Source organism: Chrysochloris asiatica, unplaced genomic scaffold, assembly GCF_000296735.1.
Source record: "Chrysochloris asiatica unplaced genomic scaffold, ChrAsi1.0 scaffold00432, whole genome shotgun sequence".
NCBI classification, from domain to species: Eukaryota; Metazoa; Chordata; class Mammalia; order Afrosoricida; family Chrysochloridae; genus Chrysochloris; species Chrysochloris asiatica.
Genome location: NW_006408950.1, coordinates 376,050 through 397,434, shown reverse-complemented (window position 1 = coordinate 397,434; position 21,385 = coordinate 376,050). Strand labels below are relative to the sequence as shown.

Here is a 21,385-nt window from a genome sequence, read left to right as displayed (position 1 = left end):
TTTCTCTAACATCCTGAAAAGTGAAAAGACAAACATTCAAGAAGCTCAACGAACTCCAGACCCCCAAAAGAAAATCACTGAGACATATCATAATCAAGCTCTCCAAAATCAAAGATAAAGAGACACTCCTGAACACAGCTAGGGAAAACAGAAGTGTCACATAAAAGGCAAGCAAGTCAGATTAAGCTCGGAACTCTCAGCAGAAACTGTGCAAGCAAGAAGGCAATGGGGAGACATATATAAAACCCTGAAAGAAAAAAATTGCCAACCAAGAATCCTTTATCCAGCAAAGCTGTCAATCTAATATGACGGTGTAATCAAAACATTCCAGGATAAACAAAAGCTAAGGGATTTTGCCAAAGTCAACTCTGCACTACTAAATATCCTAAAGGGAGTTCTGTGGACTGAGAACCAACAAGAGCAGACAACAACCAGAGATTGACATACATGGCAGCACCTCCCAGAATGAAATCGACAGAAGGAAGAGTCCTGAACAGAACAAAACTATAAGTACAAACTCAGAGAATCTGGGAGGTCAGTGTATGATCAAAACAATTACAATGTAAAAGAAGGTAAACATGTAGGAACAGAGATCCAGATGGTGAGAAGGTCAGGTCGATTACAGGATAAAATAGACTGCACTAAATGGAGAGAAAAGTTAATGGACTATAAGGCAACCTCAAAGAAAATTAACACTTCACAACATACCAGGAGAATGAAAATTCAAGAAAAGCTCATGAGCAGTCATCTGAGGAACAACTATTGGTCTTTTTGTGTGTGGAAGAAAGATGAGTGATAAAAACTGAGGCTGCTTGGATTCCACTAGACCAATGGATCAATGGAAATTGTGACTATCAGTCACCACAACACTGAGATTAGAAGAATTAGAAGGTGACCAGCTACCACTACCAACTGCTCTGCTTTCAGATCACATTAGAAGGTCCCAGACCGAGTGGCAGAAAACACAGAACAAAACACAAAACGATTTTTAAAAATTAAAAAACTGGCTTACTGGAGGAAAAAAAAAAGTGACTGGAGGAATCCAAGACTATGACCCTTGACTACCCTTCGGGTCTGAAATGGAACACCTTCATGGCCCAATTTTCAGTTAAGCAGTAGATAGGTACATAGTGAGGACAACAATATTAGTAAGGTATGCTTAGCATGGAAAGGTCAATCATTTAAGATCAAAAGGGCAACATTACTAAGGACACAGCTGAGAAGGGATGGCAAGAAGGGTGGAATGGATACAGGAACCAGAGGGAGGAAGTGGGATAAATGTTGTTGCAGGGAGGAGATTGTACTCACTGAGATGAAACAATGTGTATGATTTGTTTAATGTAAAACTGATGAACTTCTCTGTAAACATTCTCTCAATTCACAATAAAAGGCTAAACAAACAAACTACAAGGGCTAGATGGAAAATGAAACCATGCTTGGTAAGGTAGAAGGCCAGTGGAAATGAAGGAAGCTGCAATGAAATGCACTGACACATTAGGCAGCACAATCGACCCAGATACAGGCCTGGGCACCACTGCATTCGGTTATACACAGACAGATATGAGTTGGAACCAACTCAACAGCAACAATACCATAGACAGTACTTTCACATCCGTTACACTTCTGTTGCTTGACACAGTTCCAGCAGATAGAGAGATTATCATGCAAGGCAGATAGCTCTCAGAAGTTGCTTTCTTATCTTCTCTTTAGGGTAACTTTGAATTTACTTGTAAAAATATATAACACGGCTATATTCACAGCCTTTCACTATTAGTTCTGCAAATCTTGGGAAGGACTGGCTTGGCAACGGTTGCTTTCAGCTTCGGTGGATTGAATACAAAGAGCATTGTATAAATTACTCCCTTTCACAAAAATCCTAAATACAAAGTAACTGCCATTGAATTGGTTCCAACTCATAGCTATCCTGTATAGGGTTTTCAAGGTGTAGTTGGTTGAGTCTGAACCACCAACCTTGCAGTTCAAACCAAACTTGCGGTCCAGTGCTCATCCTACAGAGCCACACTAGGATTCCATTACCATGCATACAATGAGGCAATCCCAAAAACCCAAACCCATTGCTTTCCAGTTGATTCCAACTCCTGCTGACACCATTTAATTCTAGAGCACATAGTTTCCATAGGATTTTCTTGTCTGTAATCCTAACAGAGACACATCACCAAGTCTTTCTTCTGTGGTGCTGCTAGGTATACCTGAACTGCCAACCTTTGGCCTTTGCTCCCACAGAGCAGCTAGTAGGTTGGAAACACTGACCTTTCACTTAGCAGCTGAGTGCTTAACTACTGCTTTAGCAGGGTTCTCAGAGAAAGCAGGAAAAAACAAAAACAAAAAGCCAGTCCTACTGCCATCGAGTCAATTCCAACTCATAGCAATTTTATACAGGGCTCCCGAGACTGTGCGGCCAGCCTCATCTTTCTCCTGAAAAGCAGCTGGTGGGTTTAAACCACTGACCTTGCAGTTAGCAGTCCATTGCTTATCCTAAAGCACCACCAGGGATCCTTACAGATAGGATGGTGGTGGTGTGCTATGGAGTCATTTCCAACTCATAGTAACCCATATGGTTTCCAAGGAGCAGCCTGTGAGTTTGAACCATTGACCCTGCAATTCAAACAATCTTGTGGTCCAGTGCTTATCTTACAGCACCACACCAGGACTCCTAGAGATAGGATAGTGGTGGTCACAGTGGTGGTGGAGTCGGTTCCAAATCATGTATAGGGTTTCCGAGGCTGTACATCTTTAAGGGAGCAGAAAGCCTCATCTTCCTCACGCAGAACAGCTGGTCATTTCAAACTGATCTTTAGGTTTGCAGCCTAACTCGTAACCACTACACTATCAGAGCTGCTTATAGATAGGATAAAATATCAAATCTAATTTATCAATACCTGCCTTTATTTGTATATTAACTGTTAACAATATCCAGATCCATTATAAAAGGTTTCTCTGTTTTTTAAGTTATGTGCTTGCTCCCAGATAACTTTTCAGAAACATGTGCTTCCTAGATATCAATTTCTTCCATTAGTTTTCTTCTTCCAAATGCCACATTAGCCCTAACAAACTGTTCTATGAAAGAGGAATTTGCTGCCTTTCAGATTTTAGGGGAAGATGCAAAGTCCCATAGTGTTTTCTACGAGCAGGTAACGTGGGCAGCACAGCCTCATGGCTCAGATGACCTTGGCCCTAAGTGAGCAGAGCAGGATCAAGGGATCTACAGGAGAGGACTTCAGGGATTAGCACAGCTACACCTTCCTATATAACTCTAGACAAGTCAGCGATCTGGATTTTTTATGGGAAATCCAAACACTTAAACTTTGGCAACCAACTCCAAAACTTCTAAAAACACCATCTGTAGATCACCCAAAAACTGAGAGTACACTGCAGCCTGCTAGAGATTTAACCCTACCTCTGGAAGTTTACTACCATGGAAGGCAGGGAAGATAAAGCCCCTGCCTTTCAGGAGACCAGTGGGGACAATGGACACACTATTTCAGGATAAGATGGCATATGGAAAACACACCTCTCCTAACCCAGGACAAAATTTGGAAAGTGGCAGGAAAATCTCATTCTTACATTATCTAGAGAAGAAATCACAGGGCTTAGAACTAAATTTAAAAAAAAAATTTCAACAGGTCAACAGCTATTGTGTAATCAAGACAACACTTAAATTGTCAAGTCTTTAATGAAGCCACAATAACTTTAAAAAATAAAAAAGGCTTACCTACTTAGTGGCGTGCTTTTGAAGAACGATTCATTTCAAATGTCAGAAACAAACAACAAAGCCCTCACTGGGCATTATCTGTGCTGCCAGCCCAGGAGAAATCCTTACTCCCAATCTACAGATGCAGAAACGTGATATTCTGGTCTCAAGGTGGGGAAAAACCAACCATCTTGAGCCAAATGATTCCATTCACATAATAGCAATCAGTCAAGACTTTATCTTAGCTGTAATAATTAAAAGGACAGAGCTGATTAGAAGAGCCAAAGAGGTCCCCAAAAAAATACAACAGGGCTGTCGTAAGTCTGTTTGATAATGAGAACTTAATTATGTGATAAAGGCAGTTTCACAAATAAATATAAATACAAGGAGCATGCAATAAATAGTGATAAAATAATCAATTAACAAATCTCAGAAAAATCAATTTACACTCAACGTAATGATCCAATGAAATAACAGAAAAATTAAAAGTTATTTTTTTCATCAAGCTATGTCATTGTTGTTAAGCGCTGTTGAGTCGGTTCCAACCCATAGCGACCCTGTATAGGGTTTCCAAGGAGCAACTGGTGAGGTTGAACCGCCAACCTTGCAGTTCAAACGGCTTTGCAGTCTGGTGCATTGCAAAGTCAGTTTGAACTGCAAGGTCGGCAGTTCAAGCTCACTAGCTGCTCCTTGGAAACCCTATACAGGGTCGCTATGGGTTGGAACCGAATTGATGGCACTTAAACAATATAGAAATTGTAAGGAGCTTTTGTAGCATAAAAGGTTATGAGTTAAGTGCAAGTTCAAATCTACAAGTCGCTAAGTATGAGAACAAATGAGATTTTCTGTTCCTGTAACGGCACTTAACAACAACAACACAAAGATTTACAGGGTCGCTATGAGTTGAAACCAACTCCCCGGTACACAACCACCACCATAGAAATTGTTGCTTGTTGTTGTGTGTACTGTCACAACTCACAGTGACCGTGTATATGGTTTCCGAGGAGAGAGACCATATACTCCTTGGTTTGTCTTTTTATGTGTACTTTTCAGTTAGTAGCCAAGCTCTTAATCAGTGTGGCACCAGGGCTCCCCCGGACAAAGGATGTACTACTATACCCACTGCTGTGGAGTCAATTCAGACAGGATAGTGTAGAACTGCTCCGTAGAATTCCTGAAAATGCCTTCATGAGAGAAGACAGCCTCATTTTTCTCCAGTGGAACAGCTGGTGGGATCACACCTCCAACCTTAGCAGACTCGTGCTTAAACCACTGTATCACCAGGGCACACTCAAAGTGGCACAAGCCTTTTGGAAAACAATATGGCAATTTTCTTACTATCTTTTCTAAAGAAATAATGGCAAAATCTCGGAGGGGAAGCGAAAGATGTATATGAACAATATGCTATGACATTTAGAAAACTGGAAATAATGTAAACCGCTACCTTTGGGTGTGGGTCAGTTATGATGTGCCCACTAAGTTATCAGTACCTGGAGAGTAGAATATGTCTTGTTCATGATGGAAGAGCCTATGCCAAGTACTCATGGTACACTAATGGTACACTCATTAAAGATGAATGAATACTGAAGGAAAGCAAAAAAGACATCTACAAGAAGGCTTCAAAAGTTCTTGATAAGTGGAATTTAAGGACAATAGAATTTTTCCACAAACCTTTTGAACCACTTCATACTGAAAGTGATGGCAAAAGTTAGGCAGCTGATGTTGTAAAAACAAGTTAGAGCAAAAATATTATAACTATACGAACACAATCGTATGTTTGAAAGCTGCATTTAGAAAACTTGCTAGAGGGAAACATATAAAACATTAACAGTCATTGTATTAAAGAAGTTTATGAGCAATTATTCCTGATGTGACGTCATCTGGGGCGATTAGGTACCTGAGTCGAACTCTATGTCTAGCATTTGGGAATATCAACCTTAACAGAGAGAGAGAAAAAAAAGAGTACAAAGCTCAGCAGCTCCTCTACAACACTGTATTTCAACTGTTATTTGCAACCTGTTTGTTAAGCACTGTCAAGCTGGTTCCAACTCACAATGGCTGGTGGGTTTGAACCACAGACCTGGCAGTCAGCTGCCTAGTGCTTATCCTACAGCACCACAGCAGGACTCCTGTAATCTACCAGTGCATCATGAAATCAATTTAATGGGTCAGGATTTTATAAATACTACAACAGAACAGAAAATACCAGCACATCTTCTGATGTATAATAAAGATACTTTTGTTTTAGTTATACACAAGAAGGCTTCAAAATGTTTGTGGGAAAATGACATAAAAAGATAATGGAATTTTTCCACAAACTTTTTGAGCTCCCTCATATGTGGGTAACTGGGAGAATATGAGAGTCTTGGGTAGCAATGTTAAATATTATTTCTTACTATGATTTGTGATTGAAGAAAAAAAACATTTCAAAAACATCAGAGAAGCCAGCTCTGACGTGGGTGCCAGCAAACCGCCCGGAGCTCAACTGCCCAGTATTTGAAACTAAAAGACTCTTCCAGGAGTCGGAATGCAGTGAATCCAGTTCAGCTAGGTATTAGGCACCAATACAAAATAAACACCTCTTAAAATTTCATCCAGAAATAAACAGCGGCTGCCATCCAAAGGCTATGGAAAGCACTGTTTGCAGCTGTATCACCAAGTGCTGACACTCCACGACCAGCAAAAGCTCTTCCCCCATTGTGCACTTCCCCTCATGCGGAGCTTTGTGCTTATATTGTGCTTATATAGTCATCGACGACATTGTACGGGCACAACAAATGCCAGATCCACAGCTAGAAATCCAGTCCCTCGTTTGCCATATGAAGAAAACTGAGGTGCAAGGATATGTCCAAGGTCCATCAATGCAGGGCAGAGAGGAGGTTTGCTCCCGGTCCTTCACATAAAAGGCACACAAGACCTCAGTGCAGCCCTCCATGCCAACAGACAAGGAGACTAACTACTTCTGTGTGTGTCTTTTTGGTTTTATTTATTATTAGTTTCTTAGACCTCTGAATTAATTTTTATTAATGAATAAATGGAGTGTTTGGATGAGGATGCCCCCTGCCCTTGAAAAAAAAAAAAGTGTGAATTAAGTATCTGTTGAAGTTTCACAAGGGAAGCTATTTTTTCTGTGTAAGGTAATTTCTAGGTTAAATGTGGCACTCTCCTTGTGATACTAATTCATATAGCAGTAAACAAGCGTTGCTTCCTTTTTCATCCTTTCTGTTAATGTATCAAAAAGCATGGCTTGATGATCATTTTCTTTTAGGTACACATATACTGTAGCTTGGGGTTACATATATCAACAGATCACTATTTGAAATAGTTTTGAGTCATAATCTACTCAATGATTTCTTAATGCCACTGCTTTAAATTCCCAAAATTTGTCTGCTCGTCTCTTGGTTTGTGTGTGTGTGTGTGTTTTTATGGCTTCAGAGTAATTCTCAACAACAAAGTGTTTTTCTCTCTCTGAAAGCAAATTGCAAAATGAAAACAACCAGGGAAAGATGCTGTGCAAGTCAAAAATAGTGATTTCCTTCCTTCTTTAAAGTTTTTATTTTATTTATTTGGAAAAGATCAGCTCTAAAGTCCCTTCCAGCTACTGACACCCTATGTTTTTTCAAACTGATTTTTCTTTTTCATAACAAGTTTAATAAAACTGGAGGTAGAAGACGGCTTGTCAGGATTTTATGGTCTGAGAATCACTCATTTTTGGAGAAGAAGAGTTGCCACACTTACTATGTTGCAATATCCGGATGAATGTGTTCTGATAAAGATCTCTGAGGACCAAGTATGATTCAACTGTTTTAAGTCAGAAATTCAGAGCCATCAGAAGCTAGTGAACCTCCCTGGAGCAGGCTTTCCCAAAGTGATCCTTTCTTAAAAGCTCCAAATGTATTCAGCTTTTAATAAACACAGTGACCGCCTGTTTGCAGACAGATTACTGGCAGGAAGAATGCCTAATATTCTGAATTTAATATAAAGGTCTAATTTCCAACAACATGATGGGACAAATTCTCCCCTTGCAGTCTTTGCAATTATTACTACCAAGTGGTGGGTCTCAAGAAATCGTTGAAAGTTTATTAATTTTATGCCATTAAACAGATACTTATCACACTAAAAAAATCAGCTTAGATGGTGTCTCAACTTTCACATGTATGCTTACGCAATGGGAAAGATTTTAGCTTACATTAAAAAAAAAAAAAGATTTGATTCTTGATTCTTCTAAGATGTGTGGTACACAGAACTCCATCAGAGGCTCAATTGAATTGAGCCAAGGTCTAATTATTAGTGAAAGTACTGGCTGAAGTAGTGTAAGAAACTAAGAAAGTGCAATTCCCATGAGAAAAATCAGTGAAACACAAACCAACAGTATAAGGAGCGGTAAGATGAAGTAAGAGGGTTTTTTTAATTTATCTTTGTAAGAAGTAGTCAAGTCATGGCCACTCAGAATTGGAGGGAAAAAAGTCGTAGGGATTTCATTCTTTTTATAAAAAAAAGAAAGAAATCCAACCCCTCTTCCCATCTTCTGCCCACCCTATCCCATAACGTATTACTACCCTGGCTTCAACTAAACATTTCTCTGATCCTACCTAAATATCTTTGTTCATGAAAACTAAAAATGACCTGAAGACCATTCCACTGTAAACATATGATCAATCGTTTACCTCATTTATTCACCAAACATATACTGCATATTTCCTGTGTGTTAGTAAGGATCAGATTTCTTTATAGAGGATAAAAATCTGACCCCTTTTACCCAGTGTATGGTACCTGCCCTCAGAGAACTTACCAAGTACACAGCCTACATTTCAGAAATCAGCTATTTGTCAACTCAGAATTTAAGAAGACAATCCCCACCCACCCATCCTGCCTAATCATCCTCCTGAATTCTTTCACTCAGAGGTTTCAGGAATTTTCCCTGGAGACACTAATTTTCTAGATTCTCCATGTGTGACACTCAGAATTGAACACAGTAATCATGGAAGACTAGAGAGAGGCAATTACCACCTCCCTGTTAGTATGCACACCACTCAAACTGAATCACTGTTTCTCTGCAACCACATGACTGCACTGATCCATAATCAGGCCTCCATAGTTAAGTGCTGTTGAGTCAGTTTCAATTCATAGCGATCTTATATAAAATTTCCAAGAAGTGGCTGGTGGGTTTGAACCGCCAACCTTGTGGTTCAAATTGACCTGGTGCTTCAGTGTTTATCCTACAGCACCACACCAGGCTTAAGAAATAAATACACACTTTGAAATCCTTTCTACTTCTAAGCATAGTAGTAGTTGTTGTTAAGGGCCATCGAGTCGACTCCGACCCCTTGCAAGCCTGTATAGGATTTCCGAGGAGCAGCAGCTGAGCTTGAACCTCTGACCTTGCAGTCCAAGTGACAGCACCACACCAGGACTCCATAGTAGTAGTAGTAGTCAAGTGCCATCGAGTCAGTTCTGACTCATAGCGACCCTGAATAGGGTTTCCGAGGAACAGCTGGTGAATCTGAACCACCAGCCTTGTGGTTCAAACTAACCTCCCAGTCCTACAGCACCACACCAGGAGTCCACTTATTAGCATAAGTATTATAAAGCTCAAAGTCCTCCATTCTGGCTACAGACAGTAAAATTTCAGACTTATAAGCAGGATTTTCCATATGCTTATAGATCAGCCTCCTGGCTTCTGCCAGATGAGAGATTCTACCAAACGGACAGTTTCACATTATCAGTGTTTGCATCCAAGTCTTAAAAGTGCCCTGTGTTATAGTCCAGAGAGCTGGAGACTTTCAGACTACTGAAGTTACAAACTTAGAAATTCACAAATTTAATTTGACAGACTAATTTTTAAATGATTCAACTTTATGTTTTCCAGGAATAGGAAGTACTGAAGATTTCTAATTTTGTCATGCATTAGAAGTCATTCATAAATACTATTCCTGTTGACCCTCAAGGTCATACATTAAGCACAACCATGTAATTTGCTTTAGCCAATGATATGTGGACTAAAGAGACATGTGTCACTTCTGGCAGAAGACATTAACAGCCAGTGTGCAATTTGTCATTTGTCCATTGTCTGCACTGTCCAATTGGTAGTCACTAGCCAAATTCAAATTCAATTAAAATTAAATAAAACCAACCTTGTAGTTCAGTGCATTAACCCACAGCACCACACAAGGAGGCACTGGGTGATTCAAAGCAGCAGCCTTTCTGTTAGCAGCCGTGCCCTTAACCCTTCATTTGGCACACGTGCTCGGGGCTCTATGCTGGGCAGCGCAGACATCGACACTGTTGTCATCACAGAGTTCTACTGAGCAGCACTGCTCCAGGCACCGTGAAGGCACTAGTTAGACTGGTTTCAATCATACGAGATTCCAAAGTGGCAGAGGAACTTTTTAGTTATCCTCATAGTAAAAGAAATAAATAAACTTATGTTCAATTAAACCACTGAGATTTGGAGGGCATTCATGCTCACAATTGTACTGGGTTGAACGTTGTTAAATGCCGAGGAGTTGGTTCCAAGTCATAGCGACCCTGCATAGGGTTTCCAGGGAGTCGCTGGGGTTTGACCCACAGACTTTGTGATTAGCAATCCAGTGATTATCCTACAGCACCACACCAAGACACACCACACCAGGTTGAACAGTGTCCCCAAAAATCCTTCCTGGAACCTTAGAATATAACCTTATTTGGAAATAGGGTCATTGCAGCTGTAATTAGCTAAACTGAGGTCATACTAGAGCCGTGTAAACCCTTAATCCAAAAAAACTGCTGTCCTAATTTAGAAGAGATACAAACCAAGGAACACCTGGGGCTACAAGAAGCTGGAAGAAGCAAGAGAAGATCTTCCCTTAGAGGTCTTAGAGGGAGCACGGCCAGCAAACATTTTGATTTCAGACATGATTTTCTCTCCAGAATTGTGAGAGAATACATTTCTATTGTTTTAAATAGAATACACCTGGAAATGAATACCTAGCATATGCTGAGTACTACAAAACTTTGTTACATTTGGTTAATTTCTCTCTTGTCATCCATATACCACTGCCTGGGTTTAAGAAATTTATGTATTTATTGAACACCTGGTATGGCGCTATGGGCTAAAGCGCTGGACTGCAAAATTGGTTTAAACCATAAGGTCAGCGGTTAAAGCTCACCAGTTGCTCCTTGGAAACCCTATACAGGGTTGCTATGGGTCAGAACTGACTCAACAGCACTTAACAACAACTATATGCCAGGCAAGTTCTAGGTCCTGGGCACAGAGCAATGTGGTAAATACACTCCGTGCCCTCGAAGGTGGGGGGGGGGGCAGAGTGTGTGTGTGTCTATGTTCTAGTGGGGGAAACATAACAGTAAAGTAGATAAATACCATTTCAAATAGTGATAAACACTATAAAAAGAAAACAAGACAAAGTAGAAGAAAGGAGCCAGGAAAATCTCTATAACAGTCCATCAGAGATCTGGATGGGGAGAAGGAATGAGCCATGTTAATGTCTGACGGAACAGCATTAAGGCACAGGGAACAGACTCCGGAGATAAAATGAGCTCAGTGTGCTCAGTGTGCTGGAGTGCAGCAAGGCCAGTGAGATCATCTCCTCTCTGAGCTATTGTCACACAGTCACAGTGCCCTGCTTTTCTCACTGCAACCTATCCCCCGCACCAGCATCAAGAGTCTCTGCCCAAAACCCCAATTACATAATGCCAGACTCCTCCCCATCCAGATTCCCCAGCTTTCCAGTCTTGTCAGTAAGCAGCTCTATCCCACCACCACTCTGAGTTGAAAGAGACATGTACTAACCACAACCTCAATAAAATCATTCTGGCCATCAGTTTTGTCATCTGTAAAACACCACCCCATATTTCACAGGGTAAACGTAAGGATTAATTATGGCAGACAAAGTACTAACTAACTAGCACATGACCTGCATCGTAGATAAGCTAAAGCACGAAGAGATCACCGGAAGTCAGACTCAGAGCTGAGGTTTGAACACAGGCCCACTGGCACAAGGGCCTATACTCTTCACCAGCCCACTATGGTGCTTCTCAAAGAACACAAGTTTTCTTCCGTCTTCTTAGAAGACCCCTTCTTCTACCCTAGCTTCTTCAAAGGAATTTCTGCTCATCCTGCAAGGCCACCTCCTTTAACCACGCAAGCAGAGGAGCTTTGTCAGCAACTCCAGATGACACTCACGTCAACACACTGCATTGACCGCTGCTAAAGAACGGGCCTATAACTGCCATTAAGTTCATTCTGACTCATAGTGACCCTGCTTAGGGCTTCCAGGGAGCAGCTGGTGGGACTGAACAGTCGGCCTTGTGGTTAGCAGTCCAGTGCCACACCAGGACTCTGTCTAATTGTTGTTGCTGTTGCTGTTAAGTGCCCTCAAGTCGGTACCAACTCATAATGGCCTGTACATGGTTTCCGAGGAGTGACTAGTAAGCTTGAACCGCCAACCTTGCGTACCAGGGCTTCCTAATAGTAGTTACTATAACTATATGAATTCTAAGATTGTTGACTTGTGCTAAGATAAATATAAAAAGAGCTTAAGATCTGAATGGGGCTGTACGTCACCTAGAGACAGGTCTCTCCTGGCCTTTATCACTTGAAGAAGAATCAACCACAAGGAACCTCATATAAACTGCAGATAAGACATCACTCTTGACCAAGACAGCTCTAAGACAACTAAGAGGAATGTCTAAGCATCCACTCAGAAAACATAGTCCAGAAGCTAGAAGCAACTCATGTGGGGCTAGTCCTAGCTACACCCCAATCAAAGATACACTCAGACAAGGCCCATGAATCATGAGAATAAGCTGTAATATAGTAGCACCAGAAAACCAGACAGGCAAGTCAGGCTGTTTTTATAATTTATATTCCCTTATAAGTCTTCCCTTGGTATCAAGTAAAGTTCTGGTCTGGTTTAACTATGCTAAGATGAACTAAGGGCAAAGGCTTTATCCACTCTTGGGTCTGAATATTAGAGTATTATCAGATATGCAGAGGACACAACCTTACTTGCTGGAAGAGAAGAGGACTTAAAATGCTTACTGAAGAAGATCAAGGGCTATAACAGCCTTCAGTATGGACTGTACCTCAATATAAAGAAAACATAAATCCTAATGACTGGACCAATAAATAGCATCACAATAAATGGAGAAAAGATAGAAGCTGTCAAAGACTTCAATACTCATGGGAACAGCACACAAGAAATCAAACAAAGTATTGCAGTAGGCAAATCTGCTGCAAAGACCTCTTTAGTGTGCACAAGAATAATTTCTTTTAGAAAGAGTAGCATGAGGCTGTTCCCTATGAGGTTGAGGTTTAAGATAGCTCAAATGTCTGACTTTTCTACTCCATAATCTTCGATATTAATCACTACTCCTCCCTCCCCTTAAGTCTCAGGGTTCTGCAATATGTTGCAACATCTAGCAGTACTCACAACTGTCAAAGGAAATGGCTCACACAATTATGGAGGCTGGCAAATCCCAAACCCGTAGTTCAGAGGTCAGTCTGAAGGATTCTCCTCACCCACAGAGTCTCAGAGCTGAGGAGCCCAAATCAGCAGATCACAACACAGACTGTCGATGCATGAGGTTGCATGAGCTGGAAAATCAGGTCACATGGTGACCCCAAAGTTCCGCAAACTAGAAGTCAAAAGTGATGAGGCAGATGCAAGACCCAGAGCCAGAGAGCAAACTTTGCCAAAGCAATTAGATCATGCCCCTAAGGAAAATTAAGGGCCGTAACTTAAGTCACATCATATCATCTAGTAAAGTGGGCGCATCCTTAATCCTTGTTGTTGTTATTAAGTGCCTTAGAGCCGTTTCCCACCCATAGTGACCCTGTATAGGGTTTCCAAGGAGCAGCTGGTGAGCTTGAAACACCAACCTTGCGGTTCAAACGACTTTGCAGTCTGACACATTAACCCACAGCGCCTCACCAGGATTCCCCTCAATCCTTAGTCCCACCTTGGTCTTACTTCCTTGGTGTTGTTGTTCAGTGCTATCAACTCAGTTCCAATTCATAGCAACCCTATATAGGGTTCCCGAGGAGCAGCTGGTGGGCTTGAACTGCCAACCTTGCAGTGAGCAGTCCAGTGCTTATCTAACAGTGCCACACCAGGACTTCACCTTAATCCAATGTTGTTGTTGTTAGGTGCTATCGAGTCAGCTCCAACCCATAGCGACTACATGTGCAACAGAACGAAACACAGCCCAGTCCTGCACGATCCTCACAATTGCTGCTATTCTTGAGTCCATTGCTGCTGCCACTGTGTCAATCCATCTCACTGGGGGGGTAGGGGGGGAGTCATTCTCTTTTTCCCTGACCCTCCACTTTACCAAGCAAGATGTCCTTCTCCAGGAAGTAAATACGAACATATGTCTGAAGGATGAGAGAAGTCTGGCCATCCTGGCTTCTAAGAAACAGTCTGGTTGTACTTCTTCTAACACAGATCTGTTTTTCGTTCTGGCAGTCCATGGTACCTTTAATATTCATCTCTAACACCATAACTCTAATATATCAATTCTTCTACAGTCTTCCTTATTCACTGTCCAACTTTCACATGCATATGAAGCTACTGAAAATACCATGGCTTAGATCAGGCGCACCTTAGTCCTCAAGCTGCTCTTAAGCACTTTAAAAAGGTCTTGTGCAGCAGATTTGCCTAATGTAATATGGCATTTTATTTCTTAACTGCTATCTCCATGAGTGACGATGGTCGATTCAAGCAAAATGAAGTCTTAGACAACTTCAATCTTGTTTCCATTTATCATGATGTATTTCTTGGTCCAGTGGTGAAGATTTTTGTTTACATTGAGATGCAATCCATACCGAAGGCTGTGCTCTTTGATCTTCATCAATAAGTATATTTTAAGTCTTCTTCACTTTTAGTAAGCATGCTTTTATCATCTGCATATCGCAGGTTGTTAATGAATCTTCTTTCAATACTAATGTTATGTTCTTCTTCATATAATCCAGGTTCTCAAACAATTTGCTCAGCATAGAGACTAAATAAGTATGGTGAAAGAATACAACCATGGTGCATACATACCTTTCTTGATTTTAAACCATTCAGTGTCCCTTGTTCTGTTCGAATGACTGCTTCTTAGTCTATATACAGGTTCCTCATGAGTACAAAAAGTGTTCCATAATACTCATTTCTCCACAATGTTGTCCATAGCTTGTCATGATCCACACAGTCAAAACCCCTTATGTAGTCAAAGCACAGGGAAACATCTTTTTGGTATTCTGTGCTTTCAGCCAAGATCCATCTGATGTCAGCAATGATATCCCTCATTCCACATCCTTGTCTGAACCTGCCTTGAACCTCTGGCAGTTCCCTGTCAACTGAGGCCATTTAAAAATTATCTTTAGCAAAATTTTATTTTCATGTGATATTAATGATATTGTCCAATGATTTCCGCATTCAGTTGGGTCAAAATACTTGGTATAGATGAATGAGTGTCTTCAGTGCTGCACCAATTTATTGAAAGATTTCAATTTGTTTTCCATTAATTATTGGAGGCTTGTTCTCTGTCAATGCTTTCAGTCCACCTTGGACTTCTTCTTTTAGTACCATTGACTCTTGATCATTTGCTACCTCTTAAAATGGGTTCAACCATTTCTTTTTGGTACAGTGGCTCTGTATATTCCTTCCATCTTCTTTTGATGCTTTCTGCATCATTTAATATTTTACCCAAAGAATACTGCAGTATTGCAAGTTGAGGCTTGATTTTTCTTTCCCTCATTTCTTTCAGCAATTGACTGCAAACCACAAGGTCAGCAATTCAAACCCAAGAGCTGCTCCTTGGAAATCCTACACAGGGTGGCTATGAGTAGGAACAGACTCAACAGCACTTTAACACTGCTATTCATAAGGTTTTCAGTGGCTAAACATTTGGAAGTAGTCTCACTCTCCTTCTTCTAAGTCTGTCTGAGTCTCGAAATTCAGCTGAAACCTGTCGTCTACTATATGGGACCCTGCCAGCATTCGAAATACCAGTAGCATAGCTTCCAGCATTACAGCAACATGCAAACCACCGCAGTACAACAAACTGACAGATGAGGAGTGGGTCTTAATCCTGCCTCATTAACAATTCACTTCACAATGGGTCCGTAATCACAGGCATAGAGGTTAGGATTTACAGTACATCACAGAATGGAGAAATCTGGCTAGAATGATCATAACAAATAATAAGCTGCCCTGCAAAGTGTTCAAGAGCAAAGATGTCAGTTTGAGGACTGAGGTGCACCTGTCCCAAGCCATGGTATTTTCAATAGCTTCATATGCAAGTTAATCAAGAATATGGAAGGCCAGAGGAATCGATGCATTTGAGTTACAGTGTTAGTGAAGAATATGGAAAGTACCATGAACTTCCAGAAGAAAAAACCAAATCTATCCTGGAAGAAGTACAGCTAGAATGCTCCTTAGAAGCAAGAATGGTGAGAGTTAATCTCTTATACTTTGGCTATGTTGTCAGGAAAATTTTCCCTACTAAATTGTGTGAATACATGCCTGCAACATACTAGAAACTCCAATGGTCACTGATTACATGAAGCAATGCACAGACTTTCAAGAGTTTTAAAGCACTTCAAAGGCTCCCAAACCTATCATTTTTGCACAAGTGTACACTTGTCCATATATGGCTTTCATAGATCCTCATAAAACTCAATCAACAAGTATCAAATAAACATCCACAATAGTTATAATGTGCTTTTAGGAGCAACCACAATAAAAGTATGTGAATCACTGATACAACAGAAGCTTTTGAGGGTCTGCTGTGTACCAGCCACTATGCTAGTCTAGTCTCTGAAGATACTACAATGAGTGAGACAGATACAGCTCCTTACAGAAGCAATGAAGACACATGGACATAAAGTATCTATAATACTGCCTAAAATTAAAAGGTAGATAAAGAGCTACAGGAGTTAGAGATCAAAAAGGTCATCTGGAGTTTCATAAGAATTTATGGGATAGTGGTTACAAATTGGGCTGCTAACCTCAAGGCTGGCAGTTTGAAACTACCAGGACAAAGATGAGGCTTTCTGCTCCTGTAAAGATTTGCAGCTTCAGAAACCCTGTGCAGGGTCACTATAAGTCGGAACCGACTCCACAGTACTTAACAACAACAACAATCATTCAATAGGACTTCTGGTGTGGCTCTGTAGAATAAGCACTGAACTGCAAACCACAAGGTAGGTGGTTCAAACCCACTAGTTGCTCCTTGGAAACTCTGTACAAATGAAATGTACATTTGTACGCTGAAAATGACAAGGTTCTTGTTCTCAAAATATTCACAATTTAGTAGGGGAAATTTTAGAATTGGTCACTCCAGATAACATGTTCAAAGGGTCACTATGAATTGGAATCAATGAAACATTACTTAATGTCCATAGTAATAGACATTATTTGTGAATTATTTGTGTAAGAGAAAATGACCTCTAAATAACACTTAATTTCACATTTGAATATACAAGCACAGAAACACAGATTTGTTGAGTTTGTAATAATAAAACATATAGAAAGAACTGTTGTCATTGTTAGCTGCCATCAAGTCATTTCCAACTCATGGCAACTCCATGTGTGCAGAGAAAAGCTGCTCTATAGGGTCCTCAGGCTGACCTCTCAGAAGCAGGCTGTCTTGCTTGTCTCCCAAGGCACCTCTGGATGGGTTGGACGCGCCAACCTTTTGGCTAGCTGTTGTTTTTGTTAAGTGCCATTGAGTTAGTTCCAACCCATAGCAACTCTGTATAGGGTTTCTGAGGAGCAACTGGTGAGCTTGAACCGCCGACCTTGCAGTTCACACAGCTTTGCAGTCTGGCACATTAACCCACAGCACCACACCAGGACAAGTACATATTTGTTTGTGCCACCCAGGCACTCCATATAAAGAACAGATCTGGGCTTTTGTGTCAGGGTCTTATTCATTTAACAGTAATTCTCTATAATGAAATAATCTCTATTATTAACTAGGAAAATTAAAATTAAGCTAAGACAGAGCTAAACATTTCATTCCTTTGTCTTATAATTAAATAAAATTTATTCTTCTCTTCATATATATGGTTCCTCAACATCTCCATAATTAAATCTTGACATTCACTTTATAGAAGCTCTTGGAATAGAAATCAGAGAAAGAAGCAAAGACTGGTTCCATCAACAAACGACATAAATGTGGGCAGGTAACAAGCTCTCTACTCTCCTTGTCAGCAGAATGAAGCACTAGAGCAGAGAATCTCTCAAGCTCCTTTTAACTCAAATAAAAAGCCTACCAAGGCATCAACCGGAACAAAAAGTTTCAAAACTAATATGAAAAGAACTTAGGTTTAACTACCTTTCTTCTTTCCTGATTTTATTCAGTGAACTTAATGGATTTTCTGCAGTTATGATGAGCAGTTTCATCCATAGGATGAAACACCGGGAAAAAGATGTCAATATATTCTTTTAAAAACAATTTTATAACAAAAATGTCTAGGTCCAGAAGCAGTCCCTATAACAGGATTTTACCTCTATGGAAAAATTAAATTCATTAAGGCTTCTTAAGGAGCACTAGTAGCATAGAGGGAAGTTGGGCTGCTAACCACAAGGTCAGCAATTTGAATCTACCAGCCGCTGGGAGAAAGTTGAGGTTTACTGCTCTTGTGAAAGTTACAGTCTTAGAAACCCTATACAGGGTTGCCATGACTCCATGGCACATATTCAGCACCACAAATTCTTTGTGAATTTCAAAAAGTTCCTACATTCATGTATTCAATTTCAGCTACTAATTTCTTCAAGTACAGCAAACTGCTTGCCATTAGTATATTTCTATGTTTTCCATTGGATCTGCATAGGATATTAGTCAAGTGCTATGTAAACATGATCATTCATACAGTCACCTAAGTAATATTGAAGAATTTACAATATAACAGGCAAATTTTTTTTAAGGGGACACTATACACTAAGGAGCTCTGGTAGCGTAGTGGTTACGAATCAGGCCGCTAACCTCAAGGTCGGCAGTAAGAAACTACCAGTCATTCCGCGGGAGTAAGATGAGGCTTTCTGCTCCCTTAAAGATTTACAGCCTCGGAAACCCTGTGCAGGGTCACTATGAGTCGGAACCGACACCACAGTACTTAACAACAACAACCACGTAGGACTCATGACGTGGCACTATAGGATCAGCACTGGACCATGAACCGCAAGGTTGGCAGTTCAAATCCACCAGCTGCTCCTAGAAAACCCTATAAAGGGTCGCTATGAGTCAGAACTGACTCGATGGCACTTAACAACTACCTTTAGGACTCCTGGTGTGTTCCTGTAGGATAAGCACTGGACTTCGAATCACAAGGTCGGTTGGCGGTTCAAACCCACCAGTCACTCCTTGGAAACCCTATGCAGGGTCTCTGAGTACGAATCAGCTGGATGGCACTTAACAGGAAAGACTGACTAACCTTAAGGTGAAGATCCCTTTTCAGTACTTCTAAAAGAGGCTTTCTACTCCCGTAAAGATTTAAACCCTCGGAAACCCTGTACAGGGTCGCTATGGGTCGGAATCGACTTGATGGCACTTAACAACAACAACAACAAATACATATTTTTTAGAATGCTATTGTTATTGTAAAGTGCCCTCAAGTCAATTCCGACTCATAGAGACCCTGTGTGGGGTTTCCGAGGCAGCAGAAAGCCTCATGGGCCTCCAGTGAAGCAGCAGGCTCGAACCACGGATCGTGTAGTTCGAGGTCCAGTGTTTATCGTAAATACTAGTAGATAAAACACTATAACTACTTTGTTCAAGCAGCATTCCTCTCTGGAAATTAGTACTGTCAAGTCTTATTTCTGCATGTTAAAAGACATCAAGCTGAAGCCAAAACGTTGTTTAAGAATACTAAAGGCAGAACAATTAGCTCCACTTCTGCAAATTAAGCAAAAATAGGGTAAAATGAGAGGAAGCAGGCAAAGGGAAGGAACGCAAGAGAGATTTACAGTATTGGTCCCTTGCTTGTTCTAGGTGCTTCCCCTTGACCACTAAAAGCTAAGAGGGAAGAAAAGGTATCAGGCAGAAGCCCAAAGTTACTCTTTTCACAAGTTGCAATACTCCTTGAGTTCAGCGTAAAATTCGGTGAAAATGTCTGAGAGAAGGGAGTGGCATCTGCTTTCTCGGTTTGGAACCATAAGAAATGTACCCAAGAGTCTCCAAACCCTTAGTTGTCTTACAGAGACGTGTCTGAGCATCCTCCCCGCACACACACCTGCAGGCCCGGACAGCTCATCCCTCTGCCCCCTCCGACCTCAGCGCTGGACCAAGGTCCGGTCTCCAGCGTACCGCTAGCTCTGGTGACTCGGGCCCGGCGCCGGGTGAGGATGGGCACCGCTTCCCGGCGCCGGCGGAGCGAACCCCGCACACCTGGGATGCGCAGGATAGAAAAACTTAGGGAGCCTGTCTATACTCGCGCGGACGCCGCGCTCGGGAACAGCCGGCCCGTCCCGCTCTCCTCGCGGCAGAGGGGCAGCGATCCGTACCTGTCCTCCGACACGCTGATGACGCCCTCCTCCTTGGGCACGATCACGGCCATATTCACCACCTCCTGGGACCCCTCGACCCGCTGCAGCAGAATCGGTTTGCGGGTCAGTGCCTTGGGCTGGATCTCTGCCGCCATCGGAGGAGGGGGCGCGGCGGAGCCGGAATGAAGAGACCGCTCGAGCACGAGCTCTGTTTGGTCGGAGCGGGACGCCGGGGACCGGCTGTCATAGCCTGACCACCGCTCACGGGAACGACTCAGCGCTCCCGGCTTCAGGCACCAAAACCACTAGGGCCAAAACCACAACCACGGCGCCACCACCAGAGGAGGGGGCGGAGAGTCGGGAGGCGGGGCTGGCGGGGGGCGGGGCCGGCCGCAGGGGGTGGCCGCTGGTGGGCGCGAGGGCGGCTTCACTTCCGGGAGGGTGTTGAGGAAGGCGGGGAAACTGAAGGAGGCGGGGTTCTGGAGTCAATGCGCGTGCGTCACCCACTAGTCCATTTCCGGCTGTGTGGTGAGTTTTGCATTGGGCTGCTAACCACAAGGTCAGCAGTCAGTTGTTCTGCGGGAGAAAGATGAGGCTTTCTGCTCTAACGATTTACAGCTTGTAGCTCTTGTACAGGATCGCGGCACGCCACCACCTCCCCAACTCCTGAGGCTTTGGAGCAACGACATTAGGACGCATGCGCCTTCCATCCCCCTGTGTCTCCTAAATTTGCTACCTCTTGTGCACTGAACTGCAGTCCTGGTGTGGCGCTGTGGGTTAATGTGTCAGCCTGCAAAGCCGTTTGAACTGCAAGGTCGGCGGTTCAAACTCACCAACTGCTCCTGGGAAATCCCTATACCGGTCGTTATGGGTCGGAACCGACTCAGCAGCACTTAACAACATGCACTGGACTGCGAACCACAAGGTCGGCGGTTCGAGCCAACCAACCTCTCTTTGGTTTGGTAAGAAAATTGAAGCTTTCTGATCCCGCGAAAGTTTAAAGCCTCGGAAACTATGTTGTTGTTGTTTTTAGGTGCCATCGAGTCGGTACCGATTCATAGCGACCTTATGCACAGCAGAACGAAACACTGCCCGATCCTGGGCCAACCTCACTACTGCCACTTGGCCAATCCATCTCGCCGCGGCGGGGGTCTTCCTCTTTTTCTCTGACCCTCCACCTTACCAAACATGATATTCT

The 21,385-nt window shown here is 42.1% G+C and overlaps 1 protein-coding gene across 1 annotated transcript in view; it reads right to left on the bottom strand.

Annotated features, from left to right (window-relative positions):
• WDFY2 (WD repeat and FYVE domain containing 2) overlaps positions 1-20,352 on the bottom strand; it is a 269,563-nt gene extending 249,211 nt beyond the window's left edge. The window contains exon 1 of the mRNA XM_006876937.1: positions 20,206-20,352. Within this exon, the coding sequence (XP_006876999.1) occupies positions 20,206-20,342 (137 nt within the window). The 5' untranslated portion in view covers positions 20,343-20,352. The remainder of the gene's footprint in view (positions 1-20,205) is intronic.
• Positions 20,353-21,385: the final 1,033 nt, after the last annotated feature.